Genomic DNA, 25,252 nt, shown 5'->3' with positions numbered 1-25,252 from the left:
GATTTAAGTTTCCTGCTGGGTTTTTCACACTCAACCATTTCCAGTGTGTATTAAGAATGGTCCCCCACCCAAAGGACATCCAGCCAACTTGACACAACCGTGGGAAGCATTGGAGTCAACATGGGCCAACATCCCTGTGGAACACTTGACACCTTGTAGAGTCCATGCCCCAAACAATTTAGTCTGTTCTGAGGGCAAAATGGGAGTGCATTAGGTGTTCCTAATGTTTGGTATACTCAGTGTAGTTTAGTAAATCTGAGTGATTCATATTTTTACATATTCATATTTTGGAGGTATTTGATGATGATTAAGTAAATTATGATTATTGTGATCATTGTGGAATTGGTAGCAAAGCACACAATGTATTGCTCATAGAGCAGCAGTGTCACTAAGCATGTGACACAAATCACTTACACAACTTATACTGTTTACAAATAACTTAATTTGAGCCCCTGCCCAGCAAGCTTTTCATAATAGAAAGTGGTGGGTGTGGTCACTTCTGAGTGTACACCCAACTATAGTGCACTTGTCTCTATTTCCATGGACAATCTTGTTCCTGTTGTTCCCTCCATCTCCCAAGGCCACACCTCAAATACCTCAAAGGTGCAGCTACCTGGGTGTCAACCATGTACCTATTTGCGTACGTAAACCGGCTACCTCTCCATAGCCCCTCTTTAGTTGTTTCAGCTGATTTTGGTCTTTATGGTAAAATGAGCTGTGCCATTATTGTATTTGTTTGTAGTTTTTATTCTGGAGTGGAAATATTACCTTTCTTTGCATTTGATACTCTTGAAGGCTATGAAAGTATGCTGCAATATTTAGGCCTATATGATTTGATAATTATAGAATGAAACCAAGCAACATTTATTTTTAATTGATTTCATTAATGGCTGCTGTGAAAACATCAGAAGGATCATGGCATGTGAGATTTATCCATTAGCCATGATGATGGTAATAACAAGCATATTCCAACACAATAAGCTAAGCAACAAGAAATGTACTTTTTGAAAAACACCTATGCCCCAACATTGCTTTCTGGAAGTGAATTCTATTTTAAAAATCTATTTTGAAAAAACGATTGTAAATAACATTTTTAAGTTCATTGTTGAAATTCTACTTGATGTTTGGGTTATTGAAACATGAGTAATGCTGATGTTACACACCTACCTTTGTATATCTGCTTTTAGCCTGGTCACCGGAGGAGAAGGAGCCTGTCTGAGGGGCTGATGCTGGAGGAATCAGAAAAAGGAGGATTGGTCATCTCCAGCATTGTCGGTGGCTCTTCTGGCAATCACGGGCTCAAAGAAGGTATGAGACTCTTATTTAATGTATACACTTTATGTTGCGGTACTTACATTTCTATGAGAAAATGTAAAATTTCACATTTTGGATTGTTGTCTGAATTTTGTGGAACAGTAAAATACAGTGAAGATATTTATTTTTTCAGGAGATGAAATTGTGGGTGCCACGATCAACTTTGACCAACTTTCGAAAGACGATGTGTTGAAAATACTGAAGCTGATGGATGATAATGGATTTGATGAGAAGGTTCAAGTTCTGACTAAAAATGATTTGAGCAAGAGTATGGGGACCTTGGACAGCATCAAAGCACCAGAGGAGGTTTGTGGAATATAGTTAGTAAATAGAATAAGTAGGGGGGGAATTATTTCAGAAGGTTGCTGGATAAAATATGTTGTTTGTTAAAGGGTCAGTTTGAGATGTTGGCAATGAAGCCCTTTATTTACTTCCCCAGAGTCAGATAACCTTGTGGATACCATTTTTATGTCTCTGCGTGTAGTTTGAAGGAAGTTGCTAACTAGCATTAGCGCAATGACTGAAAGCTAGCATGCTAGCTTTCCTGTAGAATTTCCAGTCATTGCCGTAATGCTAGTAAAACTACCTCCAACTTCCTTCATACTGGAGGCAAAGACATAAAAATGGTATCCACGAGTTCTTCTGACTCTGGGGAGGTTGATAAAGGGCTTCATTGCCAACATCTTGAACTGTCCCTTTAAGGATTGGTTTCTCTTCACAGATGCTGAAGGATTCATATAATAGACTCTACAATGCCAAAATAAATAGGTTCATGACGGGTGACAGCCCTGGACAACCTGCAGGTGCTGGGGAAAGAGGCTCCCATAATGGACAGGTGAAGGGCAAGGGACCGGGATCTCTCTGGGACAAGCCTAAAGTGAAAGATGACCTTAAACTCCCTGTCCTCAACACGGATTACCCAGTTGTGGAGACACCCAAAGTAGATGCTCCTACCTACCTAGAGTCTCCAGACCTCAAATTCTCTGCTCCAAAGTTAAAGGTGCCTAAACTTGATGTCAAAGGCAAGGTACCTGATGCTCGCGGTGGAGAACTTTCATTGCCTAATGCCAACATTAGTACATCAGATCTCTCCCTGCCTCATTTGAATGGGTCACTAAACATTGATGCTCCATCAGTTAACCTGGAAAGGCCAAATCTTGAAACAGATATAGATGCTATCGATGTTCTAGTATTGGATATGTCTTTGCCCGAAGTTGACCTCAAATGCCCTGATCTTGACCTGAAAGTTATAGATCCACTTCCCAAAGTTGTAGGAGATATCAATGTCCCAAAAGCAGAGCTCAATCTACCAGAGGAGGTTCTCCCTGGACCTACTTTAAATATCAATGCCCCAATGTTTGATATTGAAAGAGGCAAAAATGTTAAAATGCCCAAATTTAAGATACCTGACTTGGGTCTCTCTGGACCCAGAGTAAATGTACCCAGCCTTGAGGTTGATACACCAAATATGAGGATCCCAGATAAAGATATGCTTGGAGTTAATTTTAAAGGTCCCCAAAGAGACCTACAAACACCAGATGTTAATCTCAAAAGTACTAATCTAGATCTGCAAGCCCCAGATGTCAGCATAATGAATATGCCATCAAGTAAAATCAGAGTCTGGTCCTCCAAGAAACTAAAACCCCCCAACCTTGATGTGGATGATCCCTCTGGTTATTTTGACCTCAGTACTCCAGATATTGACATACCCTCAGGTAAATTCAAACTACAGGAACCACATGCAGAACTCAAAGCACCTGATTTCAATGTGGATGCCTCCTCTGGTAAACTGAAGATGCCCAAATTTGGGTTATCTGGCCTAAAAAGACCAGATCTGGGCATTGATGCTGATGTAAAAACACCAAAGGTAAGTCTCAAAGCTCCCAAGATAAAAGGTGGACTTGATGTGCCTGACTTGAATTTACCCAAAGTCAACCTGAAAGCACCTAAATTAGAAATAAACACTCCAGATATTGACATTGATGCACCCTCAAAAAAATTCAAAATGCCAAAGTTTAAGATGCCTAAATTTGCCCTTTCGGGCCCTAAAGGGCCTGAGGTTGGCATTGATGGAGACTTGGATGGACCAGATCTGAGCTTATTATCTTCCAAACGACCAGACTTGGATGTTGGTAGCCCATCTGGAAAATTAAAGATGCCAAGTTTAAAGGTGCCAGACTTTGGCTTCTCAGGGCCAGATGTACGAGGGCCTGACTTTGAGGTAAAGAATCCAGACTTGGATCTTTCAGCCCCCAAGTTTAAAGGGGGAATTAGTCCCCCAGAATTGGATCTGCCAGATGGAGACCTCAAAGGCCCCAAATTAGACCTCAATGCACCAGATGTAAACTTTAATATGCCCTCAGGTAAAGTCAAAGTACCTACATTGAAGAAACCAAAGGTCGATCTGAATGCTCCTGATCTGGACATCAATGCACCCTCAGGGAAATTCAAGATGCCTAAATTTGGGCTGTCTGGTACAATGCCAAAATCTCCCAAATTAAATCTTAAAGCTCCAACGATGAAGGGGAGAATTGATTTTCCAGACCTGAATTTACCAGATGCTGACATCAAAGCCCCTAAACTAGATGTGAATGCTCCAGATCTCAACATCAATGCACCCTCAGGGAAATTCAAGATGCCTAAATTTGGGCTGTCTGGTACAATGCCAAAATCTCCCAAATTAAATCTTAAAGCTCCAACGATGAAGGGGGGAATTGATTTTCCAGACCTGAATTTACCAGATGCTGACCGCAAAGCCCCTAAACTAGATGTGAATGCTCCAGATCTCAACATCAATGCACCCTCAGGGAAATTCAAGATGCCTACATTTGGGCTGTCTGGTACAATGCCAAAATCTCCCAAATTAAATCTTAAAGCTCCAAAGATGAAGGGGGGAATTGATTTTCCAGACCTGAATTTCCCAGATGCTGACCTCAAAGCCCCTAAACTAGATGTGAATGCTCCAGATCTCGACATCAATGCACCCTCAGGGAAATTCAAGATGCCTAAATTTGGGCTGTCTGGTACAATGCCAAAATCTCCCAAATTAAATCTTAAAGCTCCAAAGATGAAGGGGGGTATTGATTTTCCAGACCTGAATTTCCCAGATGCTGACCTCAAAGCCCCTAAACTAGATGTGAATGCTCCAGATCTCAACATCAATGCACCCTCAGGGAAATTCAAGATGCCTAAATTTGGGCTGTCTGGTACAGTGCCAAAATCTCCCAAATTAAATCTTAAAGCTCCAAAGATGAAGGGGGGAATTGATTTTCCAGACCTGAATTTCCCAGATGCTGACCTCAAAGCCCCTAAACTAGATGTGAATGCTCCAGATCTCGACATCAATGCACCCTCAGGGAAATTCAAGATGCCTAAATTTGGGCTGTCTGGTACAATGCCAAAATCTCCCAAATTAAATCTTAAAGCTCCAACGATGAAGGGGGGAATTGATTTTCCAGACCTGAATTTACCAGATGCTGACCTCAAAGCCCCTAAACTAGATGTGAATGCTCCAGATCTCGACATCAATGCACCCTCAGGGAAATTCAAGATGCCTACATTTGGGCTGTCTGGTACAATGCCAAAATCTCCCAAATTAAATCTTAAAGCCCCAAAGATGAAGGGGGGAATTGATTTTCCAGACCTGAATTTACCAGATGCTGACCTCAAAGCCCCTAAACTAGATGTGAATGCTCCAGATTTCGACATCAATGCACCCTCAGGGAAATTCAAGATGCCTAATTTTGGGATGTCTGGTACAATGCCAAAATCTCCCAAATTAAATCTTAAAGCTCCAAAGATGAAGGGGGGAATTGATTTTCCAGACCTGAATTTCCCAGATGCTGACCTCAAAGCCCCTAAACTAGATGTGAATGCTCCAGATCTCAACATCAATGCACCCTCAGGGAAATTCAACATGCCTAAATTTGGGATGTCTGGTACAATGCCAAAATCTCCCAAATTAAATCTTAAAGCTCCAAAGATGAAGGGGGGAATTGATTTTCCAGACCTGAATTTCCCAGATGCTGACCTCAAAGCCCCTAAACTAGATGTGAATGCTCCAGATCTCAACATCAATGCACCCTCAGGAAATTCAAGATGCCTAAATTTGGGCTGTCTGGTACAGTGCCAAAATCTCCCAAATTAAATCTTAAAGCTCCAAAGATGAAGGGGGGAATTGATTTTCCAGACCTGAATTTACCAGATGCTGACCTCAAAGCCCCTAAACTAGATGTGAATGCTCCAGATCTCGACATCAATGCACCCTCAGGGAAATTCAAGATTCCTAAATTTGGGCTGTCTGGTACAATGCCAAAATCTCCCAAATTAAATCTTAAAGCTCCAACGATGAAGGGGGGAATTGATTTTCCAGACCTGAATTTACCAGATGCTGACCTCAAAGCCCCTAAACTAGATGTGAATGCTCCAGATCTCGACATCAATGCACCCTCAGGGAAATTCAAGATGCCTACATTTGGGCTGTCTGGTACAATGCCAAAATCTCCCAAATTAAATCTTAAAGCTCCAAAGATGAAGGGGGGAATTGATTTTCCAGACCTGAATTTCCCAGATGCTGACCTCAAAGCCCCTAAACTAGATGTGAATGCTCCAGATCTCAACATCAATGCACCCTCAGGGAAATTCAAGATGCCTAAATTTGGGATGTCTGGTACAATGCCAAAATCTCCCAAATTAAATCTTAAAGCTCCAAAGATGAAGGGGGGAATTGATTTTCCAGACCTGAATTTCCCAGATGCTGACCTCAAAGCCCCTAAACTAGATGTGAATGCTCCAGATCTCAACATCAATGCACCCTCAGGGAAATTCAAGATGCCTAAATTTGGGCTGTCTGGTACAGTGCCAAAATCTCCCAAATTAAATCTTAAAGCTCCAAAGATGAAGGGGGGAATTGATTTTCCAGACCTGAATTTACCAGATGCTGACCTCAAAGCCCCTAAACTAGATGTGAATGCTCCAGATCTCGACATCAATGCACCCTCAGGGAAATTCAAGATTCCTAAATTTGGGCTGTCTGGTACAATGCCAAAATCTCCCAAATTAAATCTTAAAGCTCCAACGATGAAGGGGGGAATTGATTTTCCAGACCTGAATTTACCAGATGCTGACCTCAAAGCCCCTAAACTAGATGTGAATGCTCCAGATCTCGACATCAATGCACCCTCAGGGAAATTCAAGATGCCTACATTTGGGCTGTCTGGTACAATGCCAAAATCTCCCAAATTAAATCTTAAAGCCCCAAAGATGAAGGGGGGAATTGATTTTCCAGACCTGAATTTACCAGATGCTGACCTCAAAGCCCCTAAACTAGATGTGAATGCTCCAGATCTCAACATCAATGCACCCTCAGGGAAATTCAAGATGCCTAAATTTGGGATGTCTGGTACAATGCCAAAATCTCCCAAATTAAATCTTAAAGCTCCAAAGATGAAGGGGGGAATTGATTTTCCAGACCTGAATTTACCAGATGCTGACCTCAAAGCCCCTAAACTAGATGTGAATGCTCCAGATCTCGACATCAATGTACCCTCAGGGAAATTCAAGATGCCTAAATTTGGGCTGTCTGGTACAATGCCAAAATCTCCCAAATTAAATCTTAAAGCTCCAAAAATGAAGGGGGGAATTGATTTTCCAGACCTGAATTTACCAGATGCTGACCTCAAAGCCCCTAAACTAGATGTGAATGCTCCAGATCTCGACATCAATGCACCCTCAGGGAAATTCAAGGTGCCTAAATTCAGAGGCCTAAAGGGACCAGATGTTGACATTAATGGCGCTATAGAGGGACCAGATCTGAACTTGTCATCTCCCAAACTTAAGGGTCCCAAAGCAGACCTAAACCTTCCAGATGCTGATATTGACAGTCCATCAGGAAAATTCAAAATGCCAACTTTCAAGATGCCAGATTTAGGATTCTCTGGACCAAAAATGAAGGGGCCTGACTTAAATCTTTCAGCCCCCAAGTTTAAAGGGGGAATAAATCCCCCAGATTTGGATCTGCCACATGTAGACCTCAAAGGCCCCAAATTAGACCTCAATGCACCAGATGTAAACTTTAATATGCCCTCAGGTAAAGTCAATGTACCTACATTGACGAAACCAAAGGTTGATCTGAATGCTCCTGATCTGGACATTAACGTCCCCTCTGGTAAACTGAAAATGCCCAAAGTTGGGCTGTCTGGTAAAATGCCAAAATCCACAAAACTGAATTTCAAAGCCCCAAAGATAAAGGGGGGAATTGGTTCCCCAGACATGCATTTACCAGATGCTGACCTCAAAGCCCCTAAACTAGATGTGAATCCCCCAGATCTTGACATAAATGCATCTTCTGGGAAATTAAAAATGCCCAAATTTAAAATGCCTAAATTCAGGGGCCTAAAGAGACCAGATGTTGACATTGATGGAGACTTAGAGGGCCCAGATATTGATATCAATACCCCCACAGCTAACCTCAAAGGTTCCAAAACAGGTCTAAAAATGCCTGATTTGAAGATGCCTGATTTTGGACTATCTGGCCCAAATGTAGTTTATGATTTACCCAATATTGACCTCTCAGCACCAAAGCTAAAAGGGGGAATCAGTCCCGCAGATTTGAGACTACCTAAGGGTCATATCAGAGGGCCCAAACTAGACCTCAATGATCCAGATATGCCCTCAGGTAGATTCAGAGTTCCAACCATAGAGAGGCCAAATGATAGCATCAAAGCCCCTGATTTGGACATCAACACTCCTTCATTCAAAATGCCCAAAATGCCTAAATTTGTGTTGTCTAGTCCAAAAAGACCAGATCATGACATCAGTGCTGACATAGGTTTTAAATTGTCAAATATGAAAGGTGGGATTGGTTCACGACACCTGGACCTACCTACAGTTGACCTAGACGCCCCTAAGATAGATGTAGACACTCCAGATATGAACATTGATTCACCCTCTGGGAAATTCAAAATGCCCCACCTCAAAATGCCTAAATTCGGCCTTTCTGGCTTGAAAGGTCCAGATCCTGGAATAGATGGAGACATTGATGGACCGGACCTGAGTTTGTCAGCCCCGAAAGTAAACACAGGGATCGGTAGTCCAGATTTAGACATAAATGTGCCCTCTGGTAATCTCAAAGGCCCCCAAGCTGATCTCAATTTGCCAGACAGTGACATTGCTATACAATCTGAAAAATTCAAACTGCCATCCTTTAAATTGCCTCAGTTTGGAAGTCCCAATCTAAGGGCAGGTACACATATGGACTTTATGAAAACAAATGACATTTCTCCTCCAAAGGTTAAAGTGAATCTAAAAGCACCAGACTTGAAAGTTAGTCACCCAGATGTCAGCCTGAGCATACCCAAAGCTGATACCAGAAGCCCAGAATACAAAGTGGCATCTCATAGTAAACGCAGATCTGATATCCCAGGTGGAGCACATATAAAAGTGCAAGCAGAAGACATAGATACTGAAGTGACACTGCCACACACTGATAGGAAGTCTAGGAAGGTCAAAGGAAGGGCCAGTTATCCCATTGCAGATATTGATTTGCCAAAAGTTGAGTATAGAGCGTCTGGTTTGGAACTGAGAGGTTCAGACCTTCATGATCCCAGAGGGAAAATAAAAATGCCCAAATCCAAGACTTCTAAATTGGGTAGTCATACAAGAATACCAGACCTTGATATAGACTCAAGTCCTGCCAGTATTAACGCCTCAGTTCCTAAACTCCCACCCCCAAGGTATGGAGTAGAGGTTTCACAGCCAGATTTAAATTCGAGTAGAACTGACCTCAAGGGCAATAAACATCATAGGAAAGCCCCAGCTGGTGAAACCGGCAGAACAAAAAGGAGTCCAAAACAGTCTGAAATTGGAACTTCCATGCCAAATTTTACTCATGGTTCAAACCCCAAAATGTCTGAAGATCAAGAAGGATATTTTGTCACTGTATTTCCCAAACATCTCAAAGGGGATGTACCAGACGGAACTGGGAGCCTGAAAAATCATCACAAGGAAGAGTCAAACCGTAGATCTCATACACTCAGAAGTCTCGACTTCAGTGCATCAAATGTGGACCTTGAAGTTCCAGAAGATGAGAACTTAAAAGGGTCAACATTCTGGCTTTCAAAGCTTATATAGCATTCAGACAACTGACTACATGTCCTTTTAGGTTGGTTTGAATCACAATCTTCTGTTGAAACATAATGCAGAAAATGTCTGTTACATATAAAACAAGCATCAGATTATTTGCACTTATTTGACCTTTTTTTAATGTAAATTCATTGGTATTTGTTATGAAAATGTTGAAAATGAATGTGTAAAGCTTTCTTTTGTCAAGTGATTAAAAAAATGTTCTGCTGATAAGCTATTCGAATGGTAGTTTTACTCTACACTTGCTACATTGTAATAAAATTACATTTAGTAACTTTTATAAATCTTTGTTTTATCTTTCTTTACATGAATTCAACAAAATTATTCTTCAAAACAACTTCAAAATTCATTAGCCTAGGCTTCATTATTCTGACCAATTCGGACAGTAGGCCTTGTCAATAAAATGTATTTATAAAGCCCTTCTTACTGTCAGCTGATGTCACAAAGTGCTGTACAGAAACCCAGCCTAAAACACCAAGCAATGCTTATTTCCCTTACTTTTGAACATTGAAATAACGTTTGGCAAATTCAATATTTCAAGCTGAGAATTCAAAAGAATTTAACTCAACTGCTATTTTTGTATAAATATTTGTTAGAAAAAACAATTATACTATTGCTTCATCTATTAGAGATGTTCACCTCCGCACCACTAGGTGGCAGTCTTATGACGCTTGCCTTTACGCAATATAAACGTCATCAGTATGCGACAACACACCAGCACCACCTTTCTTATTTGGAAACAGAAATATCTAGGAAATGCATCTTTGTTTCAAAATATGATCTATTTAAAGACTGTTTTGAAGAAATCGCACGTATTTGGTTGGCTTAATTAGGTTTACAGAAATGTTTCGTATATCAGTTAGTGTGTGGTCGAGGCATTTCTAAAAGGGTGAGCGTTAAGCTAGGCTAATGCTAACTTAGCTAGCTGTCACTTTATTGAGGATAAATAAAGATGTAGTGGCTGAAATTACTGATGGCACATATCAAATTTAATTGTCAGATGTCCTCATCTTTCTCTGGAGAGAACGCTCTACCCTCAAATTTACGCATCGACTTGATGACTTGTGGTCTCTTTCCAGAGAGGCCCCCTCCTCCATCAGACTCCCGTCTTCCTGTGTTGGGGAGGTGTGACGCTGTCGTCCCTGTACACCTGAGCCCAGTACAGACATGGGTGGAGACGTTGGAGAGGCGGGACAGTAAATGGTTAGGTTTGGTTGACCTCCACCCCGATGTCTTTGCAGTCCCTACCAGGTAAAACTGTCAACGTCTAGTCATTGTATTTACATTTAAGTCATTTAGCAGAGGATCTTATCCAGAGACTTACATATTCAGCGCTGTTATCATTTGATGAGAATAGTGGCGCACTTAAACAACACAATGTAACTCCAAGTCAATCACACTTCTGTGAAATCAAACTGTCCACTTAGGAAGCAACACTGATTGACAATAAATTTCACATGCTGTTGTGCAAATGGAATAGACAACAGGTGGAAATTATAGGCATTTAGCAAGACACCCCCAATAAAGGAGTGGTTCTGCAGGTGGGGACCACAGACCACTTCTCAGTTCCTATGCTTCCTGGCTGATGTTTTGGTCACTTTTGAATGCTTGCGGTGCTTTCAATCTAGTGGTAGTATGAGACGGAGTCTACAACCCACACAAGTGGCTCGGGTAGTGCAGCTCATCCAGGATGGCACATCGATGCGAGATGTGGCAAGAAGGTTTGCTGTGTCTGTCAGCGTAGTGTCCAGAGCATGGAGGCGCTACCAGGAGACAGGCCAGTACATCAGGAGACGTGGAGGAGGCCGTAGGAGGGCAACAACCCAGCAGCAGGACCGCTACTGCCAGAGCCCTGCAAAATGACCTCCAGCAGGCCACAAATGTGCATGTCTGCTCAAACGATCAGAAACAGACTCCATGAGGGCCCGACGTTCACAGGTGGGGGTTGTGCTTACAGCCCAACACCGTGCAGGACGTTTGGCATTTGCCAGAGAACACCAAGATTGGCAAATTCGCCACTGGCGCCCTGTGCTCTTCACAGATAAAAGCAGGTTCACACTGAGCACATGTGACAGACGTGACAGTCTGGAGATGCCGTGGAGAACGTTCTGCTGCCTGCAACATCCTCCAGCATGACCGGTTTGGCGGTGGGTCAGTCATGGTGTGGGGTGGCATTTCTTTGGGGGGCCGCACAGCCCTCCATGTGCTCGCCAGAGGTAGCCTGACTGCCATTAGGTACCGAGATTAGATCCTCAGACCCCTTGTGAGACCATATGCTGGTGTGGTTGGCCCTGGGTTCCTCCTAATGCAAGACAATGCTAGACCTCATGTGGCTGGAGTGTGTCAGCAGTTCCTGCAAGAGAAAGGCATTGATGCTATGGACTGGCCCGCCCGTTCCCCAGACCTGAATCCAATTGAGCACATCTAGGACATCATGTCTCGCTCCATCCACCAACGCCACACCACAGACTGTCCAGGAGTTGGTGGATGCTTTAGTCCAGGTCTGGGAGGAGATCCCTCAGGAGACCATCCGCCACCTCATCAGGAGCATGCCCAGGCGTTGTAGGGAGGTCACACAGCCACGTGTAGGCCACACACACTACTGAGCCTAATTTTGACTTGTTTTAAGGACATTACATCCAGTTGGATCAGCCTGTAGTGTGGTTTTCCACTTTAATTTTGAGTGTGACTCCAAATCCAGACCTCCATGGGTTGATAAATTTGATTTCCATTGATAATTTTGGTATGATTTTGTTGTCAGCACATTCAACTATGTAAAGAAGTGTTTAATAAGAATATTTAATTCATTCAGATCTAGGATGTGTTATTTTAGTGTTCCCTTTATTTTTTTGAGCAGTGTAGATAAATCTGTCATCTAAATATATCAGTCAGTCCAAAAGAAGGAACAGTCCCGACTAAGAGCCAAAGTCATTAGAGTGATTTAAAACAATTAGAATAAATGACATAATTTCTGTTTTGCAGGTGGTGTTTCTCATGGACCCAGAGGACCAACCAGTTTTTACTACTTGTTTCCCATGAAAGTACGTGTTCAAGGGCTAAAAATTGCCCTCAGCTCTAAACAGGTATGTACCATTTTATTTGTGAAAACACTTTTCACAAGTACATTCACATCTTAAACTTCCTCTATCATGTAATCAATCCTCTCAAATGAATGCTTTTTAATTATGCCATCTACCTCCCTACTGTATTGATGTTTGGTGTTGTTTTTCAGGATTATCTCCATGTGGTTGACACTCTGAACATCCCCACACCTGACCCACAGTACCTCATGGACCTCATCAGATACCGACATTGGGGGGGGGAGTCTGTTTTGATAGTTGATGTGTAAGTATCAGCAGTGAACAAAAAAAAACTCTGTTCAGTGGACATCCTAGCTGACGATTGAGTCTTTGATATTTTACAGGGGCGAAGAGCTTCCTGAGAACATCCTTCAGGCCACTGAGAGCTTGAAGACTGTGAATGTCATTCCAGCCATAGGTAAGTTGACACTAATTTAGAAAATTACTAGGACTTTAAGTCTTGAGACATGGATTGTGTATGTGTGCCATTCAGAGGGTGAATGGGCAAGATGTGGGTGCCTTTGAACGGGATATGGTAGTAGGTGCAAGGCGCACCTGTTTATGTCAAACGCTGCTGGGTTTTTTATGCTCAACAGTTTCCCGTGTGTATCATCAATGATCCACCACCCAAAGGACATCCAGCCAGCTTGACTAACTGTGTGACACATTGGAGTCAACAATGGCCAGCATCCCTGTGGAACGCTTGACACCTTGTTGAGTCCATGCCCCAACAAATTGAGGCTGTTCTGAGGGCAAAAGAGGGTGGGCAACTCAATATTAGGAAGGTGTTCTTAATGTTTCGTACACTGTGTATAATTGACCTAGGAGCAACATTGTGTTAGATTACATGGTACTATGTAACACATTTACTGTTACTACACAGGTGAGGGCAAATTAATGTAAAGTTAAAATCTTTCCTGATACCTTGTCTTCCACAGGCCTGAACGTTCATAGCATGCTAAAACACGAGGTCCTGGTCCTCACCCTGGAAGCAGTAAAGTTTCTGGAAAACAAGCTGCTTTGGCACGATGAACGCTTCACACCGCTGTACCCCTTCAAACTGACCTGCCTTGAAGGCACTGGGTGAAGGAATAACGTCATGTAACATATTCAATGATCCAAATGTTTGTCATGCCTTTTAATATAATAAATAAATGTCAATGATAAGATATGCAAACTGGTGATTAAAAGCGAGCCTATTTTGGGCGTAAAGTACATAAGGCCTAGAGTCGATAGTTGATTGGCGGTAGGAGTCCATTGGCCAAGTCATGTCGTATTTCCCATCTCAGGGCGGAGCGTTTCTTCTCTGTAGGCACCACGTAGGTGTTGGGCACAAATACTCTTCGAGGCTTCGGCTGGAGGGAGGGACATTACAAGATGTCAATGTTTTCAGTCATTGCTAGGTATTTACCCCCCCAGAAAAACATTGTTTATATATTTTCTGTTAGGCCATGTTTGACCCATGTCTGTGGTTTCCAGGGATCAATGCAGCATCAGTGGTTTTACTTATTCCTTTTCAAATTCTTTAAAAGTGGACCCTTCCTTGAAGTAATCACTAATTTGTAATGACTGGAAAGGAGTCCTTGCGTTCACCTGTCCAGCCATTTAGGAATGCGATTGGTTAATGATTAGTGGGCGTGGCTTGCGACCCAGTGACAGGTTTGAGTCAAATAAGAGGAGCCAGGTTAGGGAGGCAGGTTGGCTAGCGGGTATAAAACAACAGGTCCCAGGTTCAACACCTGATGCTGATTTTGATTTCTAACTCTTGTTTTTAAAGATCAGTGGGTTGGGCTTACAGCCATTAATAGTAAAAAGGCATGCCTGGTGCAAGTGGCAGAGCGTAACATGGGTTGCCATGCAGTAGGTCCCTGGTTTGAATGTGAATCCCGTATTATACATTCTCTATCAACTTGGATTATTTGACTAAAACCTAATGTGGTTATGCCCTCAGAACAACATTGAATAAGAAACTCAGATCTGTCTAAATTAGGGGAGAGAAGGGAATCAAACACAAATACTTTGTCCATTTGCCTTACAGTGCACAGAAATGTGTCTTAACACAAACTTTGGGCATCAGGATACTGAAAGCAATTTATCTTGAAATATTGAACGTTGACATGCATAATTTATGCAGGACTGTGTCAAACATGGCATGGACAAATGACATTTTTTGGGGGGGGGGAATCCCTTTTAGGACATTTCTGACCTGAAATAATGAATGACAGGATGGTTACAAGATTATATAATTCTGTTATAAATTAAGCATACTCACTGGTAAAGGTTGGTATGCGAGCTGTTCCTGAAAATACAAAGAGTGATTCATTCAGACATTATGGTCATGCATCATTACAATTAATCATGATTTGTCCACTACATACAAAAAAGTGGTATTAAAATAAAGTATGTAAGCCAATTGAGTTTGTTATGGAGAAGGTGTTTAATACCCTGATTTCCCAGTGCAGTGCTTTTCTATCCTTCTCTCCTGGCGCCTTGAACATTTCCCAGTCCTGCTTGTACTGGAAATACCTTTGGAAGATGGGGAAAAATATGAAATGTAGCACAGATCCACAGCAGTAATCTTTCAAAAGATGTATACTGATTATTTAGACATTTCGGTAATTATCCTCTTTACTTTGCCACTGGGTCTGTCTTCTTCAGGCTTCTGGTGTGAGGATGATCCATCACTGGGCGGATAACTGCAAGAGCAGACATGAGTGACTACGTTTAACTGGGGCACATTGTAACAGGACAGATTGCAGAGAGCACGATGACATGTAACAGCAGCGTGGGTACTTACACGACTTGGGCTGGGGTCTGATGTCAATCTCACTCCGAGATCTGGCCTGTAAGAGATTTAAAACGACATTTGTTTTCAACAAACATACATGTATACGTTGGGAACGATTGTCAAAAAATATCCTGTACGTGAGGATAAATGATTTCTTCCGAAAACATCAAACTCTACCTCTTCAAAGAGTATTCTAAATAATCCCACAGCACCACCCCCCTTTTCGTGAACTAACACTTCCCTTCTTACTAGCTGACTTTGCTGATAGCTACTTTGAGAAAAATGTTACTATGACTGTCCCACCTAGCTATTTTAAGATGAATGCACTAACTTAAGTCGCTCTGGATAAGAGCGTCTGCTAAATGACAAATGTACCCATGTTTAATTTTCTGAGATTAATAAACAAAACCGATGTTGGCTCTCAAAAGGCAAGAGTACCCACCATGCCTCTGATGTAGGCTTTGAAGGCACTTGGGAGACAGTCCGACTCCGACCTGTCACTCAGACTGCCTGCTTCATCACTCTCCAGCTCCAACTCCTGATGGGTGGACATGGACACATGACGCTCCCCCAACCCACTCACTGCACCTGAAAGGAAGACATAATGGGGACACAATTAACACGTTAGCCTTAGTTACCACTGTGTAAGGCCATAAGCAATGCTAGTAAGGGCTAGGCAGGTGTTGCATGATCACTGAGCTGGACAGTCCAATACATCTCACATTTTAGTTATACAAGTGCTGCAAGAGAGATTAGTACTATGCACTGTATCAGTGGTTCCCAACCAGGGGTATTAGGACCCCCTAGGGGTACTTGGCATATCCACAGAGGGTACTAAAATGCACAAGCAGGAGCAGGCCTTTCTAAAAATCGACCTGGCCCGGGTATCCTGGAAGAATATTGACCTCGTCCCGTCAGTAGAGGATGCCTGGTTATTCTTTAAAAGTGCTTTCCTCGCCATCTTAAATAAGCATGCCCCTTTCAAAAAAAAATTGAACTAAGAACAGATATAGCCCTTGGTTCACTCCAGACCCGATTGCCCTCGACCAGCACAAAAACATCCTGTGGCGTACTGTACTAGCATCGTATATTCCCCGCGATATACAATTTTTCAGGGAAGTCAGGAACCAATACACTCAGTTAGGAAAGCAAAGGCTAGCTTATTCAAACAGAAATTTGCATCCTGTAGCTCTAACTCCAAAAAGTTTCGGGACATTGTAAAGTCTATGGAGAATAAGAGCACCTCCTCCCAGCTGCCCACTTCACTGAGGCTAGGAAACACTGTCACCACCGATAAATCCACAATAATCGAGAATTTCAAGAAGCATCTCTATGGCTGGCCATGCATTCCTCCTGGCTCCCCCAATCCCAGCCAACAGCTCCGCACCCCCCGCAGCTACTTGCCCAAGCCTCCCCAGCTTCTCGTTCACATAAATCCAGATAGCAGATGTTCTGAAAGAGCTGCAAAACCTGGACCCGTACAAATCAGCTGGGCAAGACAATCTGGACCCTCTTACTAAAATTATCCGCCGCCATTGTTGCAATCCCTATTACTAGTCTGTTCAACCTCTCATACCGTCTGAGATTCCTAAAGATTGGAAAGCAGCCGCGGTCATCCCACTCTTCAAAGGGGGTGACACTCTAGACCCAAACGGTTACAGACCTATATCCATCCTGCCCTGCCTTTCTAAAGTCTTCGAAAGCCAAGTTAAACAGATCACTGACCATTTCGAATCCCACCATACCTTCTCCGCTGTGCAATCTGGTTTCCGAGCTGGTCACGGGTGCACCTCAGCCACGCTCAAGGTACTAAATGATATCATAACCGCCATCGATAAAAGACAGTACTATGCAGCCTTCTTCATCGACCTGGCTAAGGCTTTCGACTCTCTCAATCACCGTATTCTTATCGGCAGACGTAACAGCCTTGGATTCTCAAATGACTGCCTCGCCTGGATCACCAACTACTTCTCAGATAGAGTTCAGTGTGTCAAATCAGAGGACCTGTTGTCATGACCTCTGGCAGTCTCTATGGGGGTGCCACAGGGTTCAATTCTCGGGCCGACTCTTTGCTCTGTGTGTGTGTGTGTGTGTGTGTGTATATATATATATCAATGATGTCGCTCTTGCTGCGGGTGATTCCTTGATCCACCTCTACGCAGACAACACCATTCTGTATACATCTGGCCCTTCTTTGGACACTTAACAAACCTCCAAACGAGCTTCAATGCCATACAGCACTCCTTCCGTGGCCTCCTATTTCGCAACAATGCCTCCTTCACTCACGCTGACAAACATACCCTCGTAAAACTGACTGTCCTACCGATCCTCGACTTAGGCGATGTCATTTACAAAATAGCCTCCAACACTCTACTCAGCAAACTGTATGAAGTCTATCACAGTGCCATCCATTTTGTCACCAAAGCCCCATATACCACCCACCACTGCGACCAGTATGCTCTCGTCGACTGACCCTTGCTACATATACATCGCCAAACCCACTGGCTCCAGGTCATAAGTCTTTACTAGGTAAAGCCCCGCCTTATCTCACCATAACTCCCACCCATAGCACGCACTCCAGCAGGTATATCTCACTGGTCATCCCCAAAGCCAACACATACTTTGGCCGCCTTTCCTTCCAGTTCTCTGCTGCCAATGACTGGAACGAATTGCAAAAATCACTGAAGTTGGAAACTTATATCTCCCTCACTAACTTAAAGCATCAGCTATCGGAGCAGCTTAACGATCGCTGCAGCTGTACACAGCCCATCTGTAAATAGCCCATCCAACTACCTACCTCATCCATATTTACTTTTTGCACACCAGTATTTCTACTTGCACATCTATCACTCCAGTGTTAATTTGCTCATTTGTAATTACTTCGCTACTATGGCCTATTTATTGCCTTACCTCCTTACTCCATTTGCACACACTGTATATAGATTTTTCTATTGTGTTATTGACTGTACGTTTGTTTATCCCATGTGTAACTGGGATACAGTAATCGAAAAAGGTTGGGAACCACTGCAATGGATGACATGACTTTCAACAAAAAAATTCAGGCAAGGTCTTTCGCTTTGTTCTCTTGTACAGGGTGTCAGTCTATTATGCACACACTTGGACTAAGGAGATGTTACCTATTGAAATTGTATTTTCATTCTATAGAGAGAATAGACCGGGTATACAGTTTACCCCTTTTGTGTCTTCTGTTATCCTCCCACTCTTCATAAGTCTTAGTAGACTTGGAATCAATTAACGTAATATCTTTATTGCCCGCCAGCGACTGCAAATCCTCCCACTCCTGCTCATCCTCTGCTCCTTTCTCTTCTTTCCTATATCCTTCTCCAGTGGGCCTCTCATTGTCTTTGGACTCAGTGAGAGAACTGTCTTCAGGATATGTCCCATCTAATACTGCCTTGTCATTTTTAGTCTGAGCCAATGTATAGTCATCTTCACAGTAGTTCACATCAGTGCGGTCTTTGCTCTCCAATTCAACAGGAGGATGATCTTCACAATATGCCATATTAGAGAGGCTTTGACTTTCTTCCAACTTCGTCCTCAAACCGGTGTCCTCACAGATCTGTAGATCAGTGGTATCCTCCTTACCACCAACATCAAAATTGGCGAGCGACTGGTCATCCTCATCGCCATATTGCATCTCAGAAAGGTCCTGGCTTTCTCTGTCAAACTCAGCTATGGTACTGTCGTCTCTATAGTCTTCTCCCTCCGGATCGTCCTTAGCTGAAGAGTCTGGCCTGTAGGTGCCATAACCAGATGTCAGTAAGCTCAGCGCCGGGCTCCCATCACGAGTGCTGTAACCCTCCTCGTCAATCTTTTCACCCCGCTTAGCCCTTTCTCCTCTACACTCCTCCTGTTCGGTTTCCTTTGGACGCTCCGTGACAGGTGGCTCTGCGACAGGTGGCTCCTCTTGTGTGTGTTCAGTGGTTCTGTTGGGCTCTGTATCTTCCTGCTTGTATTGCTCAACCTTCTCCTCCTCCTCCCCGTCGGACCAGAAAGCAGAGTTTAGGGAGCTATTCCCGTCCTCACTCTCTTCATCCCACTGACTGTCGTACATTTTATACATGGTAGCGAAGGGTAAGATGTCTCCTTATGCTGCTGCTGTGGGGAGTGTGTGGTGATCTGCAGAGGCAGATGGCTAAGGAGTAGTGCTAAGAGGATTATTCCCTGTGGTCTCAATGTTGCTCTATACTGCCACCTGTTGAAGGCTGGTCGCCAGAGGAACTGCAACTCCACAATGCTGTGTGATGTATTCCTTCTCAGCAGCGTGTCCAAAAAGTCCATGGATAGTCTAGCACTAAGCTTTGTTTGTCAAGATCAACAGTGCATTTCCAATAGCGCCTAACGAACCTATTCACAGTTGAATAGCTTGCGACATTTGTTTCCAAAACAGACGCGTCAAACATTTCCAAACCAACAATCACAAAAGATAGGCTTAGCTTGCACGTTAAACAGGTATTATACTCACGGTCTCTTTTGTCAGCAGAGCTGCTTTGCTCCAGGTGTCTTGATTAATCCATAACATGTGGAACTTATTTACTTAAATGTAGTGGCTTTCAAATAGCCATGGGAAAACCAGTTGAAAGATTTGAGTCGCAAATCCATAGAAAGTCAAGAATCCAATGGCTTGATGAATAAAACAAATGTTTTATATGTTGAATCCAAAATAATAAGTGCAAGGTAAACAAAGGTTCCAATATTCCATTTAAATTAAAAGATTAAGGTAAAACGTATGTGGGTCCCAGTAACCCAAACATTTGCCATGACTAGCAGGCCCTACTTCTCATCTCAAAATACCCAATTAACATATCTGTGCGGGCCCGTCCATACTTTAATTCTGGCTAGAGGGTGTAATTGACCTATTCTCATTCAAATCATAACACCACATCACCAAATTAATTACACACATTAAATTGTGACCAATATACCACCCATAAGGGTTGTTCTTAGGCACGACAAGAACTGGTTTCCAACATAAATATAACAGTAAACAAGTAGTTGTGTCATACCCGTGGTATATTTAAGTAATAAGGCCCGAGGAGGTGTGGAATATGGCCAATACACCACTGTTAAGTGCTGTTCTTAGGCACAAGGCAACATGCCTGGACATAGCCTGTAAGCATGGTATATTGGCCATATTTCACAAATCCCGAGGTGCCTTACTGCTACTATAAAATGGTTACCAACATAATTAGAGCAGTAAAAATAATTGTATACGGTCTGATAAAACACGGCTGTCAGCAAATCAGCACTCAGGGCTTGAACCACCCAGTTTAATGCTTGATATAAACTCAGCAAAAAAATAATGTCAACTGTGTTTATTTTCAGCAAACTTAACAAGTGTAAATATTTGTATGAACATAAGATTCAACAACTGAGACATTAGCTGAACAAGTTCCACAGACATGCGACTAACAGAAATGAAATAAAATGTCCCTGAACAAAGGGGGGGGGGGGGGTCAAAATCAAAAGTATGTCAGTATCTGGTGTGGCCACCAGCTGCATTAAGTACTGCAGTGCATCTCCTCCTCATGGACTGTACCAGATTTGCCATATCTTGCCATGAGATGTTACCCCACTCTTCCACCAAGGCACCTGCAAGTTCCCGGACATTTCTGGGGGGAAGGGCCCAAGCCCTCCGATCCAACAGGTTCCAGGCGTGCTCAATGGGATTGAGATCCGGGCTCTTCGCTGGCCATGGCAGAACACTGACATTCCTGTCTTGCAGGAAATCACACACAGAACAAGCAGTATGGCATTGTCATGCTGGAGGGTCATGTCAGGATGAGCCTGCAGGAAGGGTACCACATGAGGAAGGAATGTCTTCCCTGTAACGCACAGTGTTGAGATTGCCTGCAATGACAACAAGCTCAGTCCAATGATGCTGTGACACACCGCCCTAGACCATGACGGACCCTCCACCTCTAAATCGATCCCGCTCATTCCTTTGACGATCAACGCGAATCCGACCATCACCCCTGGTGAGACAAAACCGCAACTCATCAGTGAAGAGCAACGGTGGGATTGTGCCCATAGGCGACGTTGTTGCCGGTGATGTCTGGTGAGGACCTGCCTTACAACAGGCCTACAAGCCCTCAGTCCAGCCTCTCTCAGCCTATTGCAGACAGTCTGAGCACTGATGGAGAGATTGTGCGTTCGTGGTGTAACTCGGGCAGTTTTTGTTGCCATCCTGTTCCTGTCCCGCAGGTGTGATGTTCGGATGTACCGATCCTGTGCAGGTGTTGTTACACGTGGTCTGCCACTGCAAGGATGATCAGCTGTCCGTCCTGTCTCCCTGTAGCGCTGTCTTAGGCGTCTCACAGTACGGACATTGCAATTTATTGCCCTGGCCACATCTGTAGTCCTCATGCCTCCTTGCAGCATGCCTAAGGCACGTTCACACAGATGAGCAGGGACCCTGGGCATCCTTCTTTTGGTGTTTTTCAGAGTCAGTAGAAAGGCCTCTTTAGTGTCCTAAGTTTTCACAACTGTGACCTTAATAATCTGTTAGTGTCTTAACGACCGTTCCACAGGTGCATGTTCATTAATTGTTTATGGTTCATTGAACAAGCATGGGAAACAGTGTTTAAACCCATTACAATGAAGATCTGTGAAGTTATTTGGATTCTTACGAATTATCTTTGAAAGACAGGGCCCTGAAAAAGAGATGTTTCTTTTTTTGCTGAGTTTACATTGCTAGAATGCAGTTTCAGCCAATCAGCATCCAGGACCCCAACTGCCCAGTTTATAATGGCCAACATACCACACCCCCTCAGGCCTTATTTTAAATATAGTATTCCTAAGCCTTTTTGCATAAATAATATCATGCATAACATTGAATTACCGGAATCTTCACTGTGTGTTGATTCATCGAAGATGTGAACTTGGCCTTGATGTTTCCTTTAGGAAGAAACAGAGTGAGGTTGATTCAAGTATCCTCAATAGCACACGTGTTCATTAGTCTTTACAAAGCCACACCCGTGATCATTAGTCTTTACAAAGCCGCAAACGTGATCATTATAGTCTTTACAAAGCCGCCTGATGTAAACTTACCGCACCTAAGGACTTTCCTCTTGATAAAGGGTCTCCCATGCGCTCCTGTGTCTCGGTCTGGTGTGGATGACTGACTGACAGCGAACGATAACTGCTGGAGGTCAGTTAGGTCTGGATCCACTTCCAGCCTATTAGGGGCTGTTGAGGGGCGCTGGTACTTGGGGGCAACAGAGTGCTGAGTGTAGGAGTCATAATCCTGTCTGGCACCATAGTTACTGTTATCTCTGCTGTATGTGGAGGTTAGCACCTGGGTGGAGCACAGAACGAAGTAACATGCCATTCTAGTATTATTATTTTTAATAAATACAATACAGCTAGTTTATCTGCTGGATGAAGGGGGACTGAATGATTTGGGACAAGAATATGTACCCGTCTTTCATGGTGTGATGGACCATCCTGGGCAAACCCATTTCTGAAGGCTGCAGTGTTATCCTGTACTGTTAGGGGGGAAAACAAGGAAATTCAATCGAGACTCGAGAGGAATCTCACTGCTCATCAAACGGTGCAACCAACACTTACTGACCAGGGCCCACTTCCCCAAAAGCATCTTAAGGCTAAATTCATCATTAAAACCATATAGGAACCCATGGCTCTAAGATGAACTTAGCCTTAAGAAGCATTTGGGAAACCGGGCCCAGTTATATTTGATTATGTAGTGGACATGAGAACACATACAGTGATCTCACCTTTAACCTTGGTGACTGCAGGAGGACTTTTGAAGATGGTGCTTTGAGATCTTGTCGAGTTCAATTCACTGGATGAGTGGCTCTTAGATTTTTCATGTCGGATCAGTTCATCTAGATCTATATATGTACACACACGTACACACACACAAAGTTGCTTCTCCACCAATCTGACAGCTAACTTGCAGAGTGAAAGTGACAAGACATCCCAGTTATTTCAGATTTAGTCCGCATTTGGTCATCAAAATATTCGCTAATTTGATCAACCCACCTCTTTTGAATTCACGTAGTCTGTGTCTTGGTATGTTGTTGTAACCAAGTGCCTCCAATTGTTGTTGAATTTCATCTTCTGAGAAATCCAACTTTTCCATTTCCTGAAAAAGAATTGTCCCGTAAATGGTATATAAGCAAAAGTAAGTTGTTGGACAGTTAGATGGATAGCTAGATACTGCTAGATAGATAACTACGTAATCAATTATGGATAGCAGAGAATAATGATGGAAGCGATTGATTAAAATCAGCAACAAGTTGTTAGCTACCATCAGGCTAGACAACCACCAACCAAACTCTAGCTACAATCAATCAAACGTTCATGATCTCTTCCTTATCTAGCTAGCCCAAATCAACCAAAAGGACACATACTTCTAATTTTGTACGCAATCTAGCAGCTAACGTTAGCTTCAAATACATGTTAAATGGGCCAATGTCCAGCTAACGTTAACTAGCTAAGTAATATAACTAGCTAGCTAACTTAGCAGGATAACAAAGACAGCAGTTCAACACAACAGGTCATTTTGCCAATGCTAACATTGATTAATAAAATGTGTTTTACCTATACAGTGTGAGCTTCTTAGTATAAATGCGTAACGTTAGCCACGTCTCTTTTGCAACACAAGTATTGAACTGAAGAAAAAGACTATTGAACCGAACCAGCTAGCTAGTTACTGCTTGTATTTACAGTACCAAGACAACAACACAGCCGTTGTTCGAAAAAAAACCAACGTGCTTTAAAAACGACGCCCTTTCTGATTTTTTTTCGGTGGATTTTACTTGGCCCAGAAATATCGCCGCCTTGTGCAAGGAAGACCGTGGGGATACCCTGACAATGCAGTCAGTGCCTATGAAGATGATGCCATTACAAGATTTTGTCTGAAATGTTTGTGTGCTCGCCAGTTTGCAGTCCTTAGTCATCCCTATGGAAAAAACGCCCAAAATAAATTCTGAAGTTAACACAGGATTTTTTTTATTTAAATGTTGTATTTATTTAACCTTCATTTAACCAGGTATACAAGTTGAGAACAAGTTCCCATTTACAACTGCGACCTGGCCAAGATACAGCAAAGCAGTGCGACAGAAACAACAACACAGAGTTACACATGGAATAAACAAGCGGATTAGGAGCCCTAATACATTTTGTTCTATGAGATAATAGCATGACCATTATGATTTTTTTATTACCTTATTGCATAGGTTATTCAAAATTCACAAAAAGTCGTCATGGTCGTTTATGAAGACTATGTCATAGAACAAAATTTATAAAAACTTTCTTATGCCTGTTTATCACAGACCTTATTTTAGGCGTTTATCCAAAATCCTACAAAAACGCCATTAATTTTCCTCACGAACCATGGCGGAGTTAGTACATGCATAAAATACGCCATTATATACTGTATTTCTCTCTTTGAGATAGCTACATAAAAAGAAGCATTAAAGCAAGTCAATCAAAATCGATAATTTAATCAGTGGGCATGTGTTTTTGAATAATAGATCTCACTCACGTTTATCTATTGTAGGCCGACGCCTACGTGATGTTCCCACAATGTCCAAAATCAAATCATGCTGACAGATTTAAATTAATTTTGCTCTCTCATTTACAAACTCTATGTTGAAGAAATATTGCATTGATGATTGCAACAGCAACATCATTTATGCTGTATGTTATACCTGTGCAGAAGTAGGCTAGGTTTTGTCCTATGCTATTTGGGAAATGGTTGGATTTTTTTATTTAAAAAAAATAATACAATTTGTAACAAACTGTTTCTAATATAAGCGTTTAGTTCACAAACTACAAGTCAGCAAAAGTTACAGGTATTTATACATATTGAGAGAACATTCCAAATCCCACCCACTGTCTCACAGAGAAACCCTCCCCTTGCGCGCACCTTCCATCTATC

The 25,252-nt window shown here is 42.7% G+C and overlaps 3 protein-coding genes across 4 annotated transcripts in view; 2 read left to right on the top strand and 1 right to left on the bottom strand.

Moving 5' to 3' along the window:
• The window catches only part of LOC115142520 (neuroblast differentiation-associated protein AHNAK-like), a 36,353-nt gene extending 26,684 nt beyond the window's left edge, over positions 1-9,669 (top strand). The window contains 4 exon segments of the mRNA XM_065000696.1: positions 1,188-1,308; positions 1,448-1,620; positions 2,036-5,408; positions 5,411-9,669. Coding sequence (XP_064856768.1) covers positions 1,188-1,308; positions 1,448-1,620; positions 2,036-5,408; positions 5,411-9,444 — 7,701 coding nt within the window. The 3' untranslated portion in view covers positions 9,445-9,669.
• Positions 9,670-10,142: 473 nt separating this feature from the next.
• LOC115142522 (large ribosomal subunit protein uL4m-like) lies at positions 10,143-13,703 on the top strand. The gene is made up of 6 exons (XM_065001531.1): positions 10,143-10,345; positions 10,536-10,707; positions 12,439-12,539; positions 12,689-12,801; positions 12,881-12,954; positions 13,475-13,703. Exons 2-6 carry the CDS (start codon positions 10,686-10,688, stop codon positions 13,621-13,623), a joined length of 459 nt encoding a protein of 152 aa, XP_064857603.1. The 5' UTR covers positions 10,143-10,345; positions 10,536-10,685; the 3' UTR covers positions 13,624-13,703.
• On the bottom strand, positions 13,660-25,048 carry LOC115142521 (centriolar and ciliogenesis-associated protein HYSL1-like). 2 transcript variants are annotated; one of them, XM_065001530.1, is made up of 12 exons: positions 24,857-25,048; positions 23,350-23,452; positions 23,082-23,198; positions 22,765-22,832; positions 22,401-22,642; positions 22,187-22,242; positions 15,767-15,912; positions 15,334-15,379; positions 15,169-15,232; positions 14,981-15,062; positions 14,809-14,835; positions 13,660-13,891 (listed from the first exon to the last, which is right to left on the bottom strand). In XM_065001530.1, exons 2-12 carry the CDS (start codon positions 23,447-23,449, stop codon positions 13,760-13,762), a joined length of 1,080 nt encoding a protein of 359 aa, XP_064857602.1. In that variant the 5' UTR covers positions 23,450-23,452; positions 24,857-25,048; the 3' UTR covers positions 13,660-13,759. The 2 variants fall into 2 exon arrangements, with proteins under 2 accessions (XP_064857602.1, XP_029537904.1); XM_029682044.2 differs by lacking the exon at positions 24,857-25,048 and adding an exon at positions 23,911-24,058.
• Between the last annotated feature and the right edge of the window lie 204 nt (positions 25,049-25,252).

Source organism: Oncorhynchus nerka, linkage group LG15 (genome assembly GCF_034236695.1).
Source record: "Oncorhynchus nerka isolate Pitt River linkage group LG15, Oner_Uvic_2.0, whole genome shotgun sequence".
Lineage (NCBI taxonomy): Eukaryota > Metazoa > Chordata > Actinopteri > Salmoniformes > Salmonidae > Oncorhynchus > Oncorhynchus nerka.
Note: the sequence above shows the minus strand (reverse complement) of the source record. Positions and strands in the feature narration are given on the sequence as shown.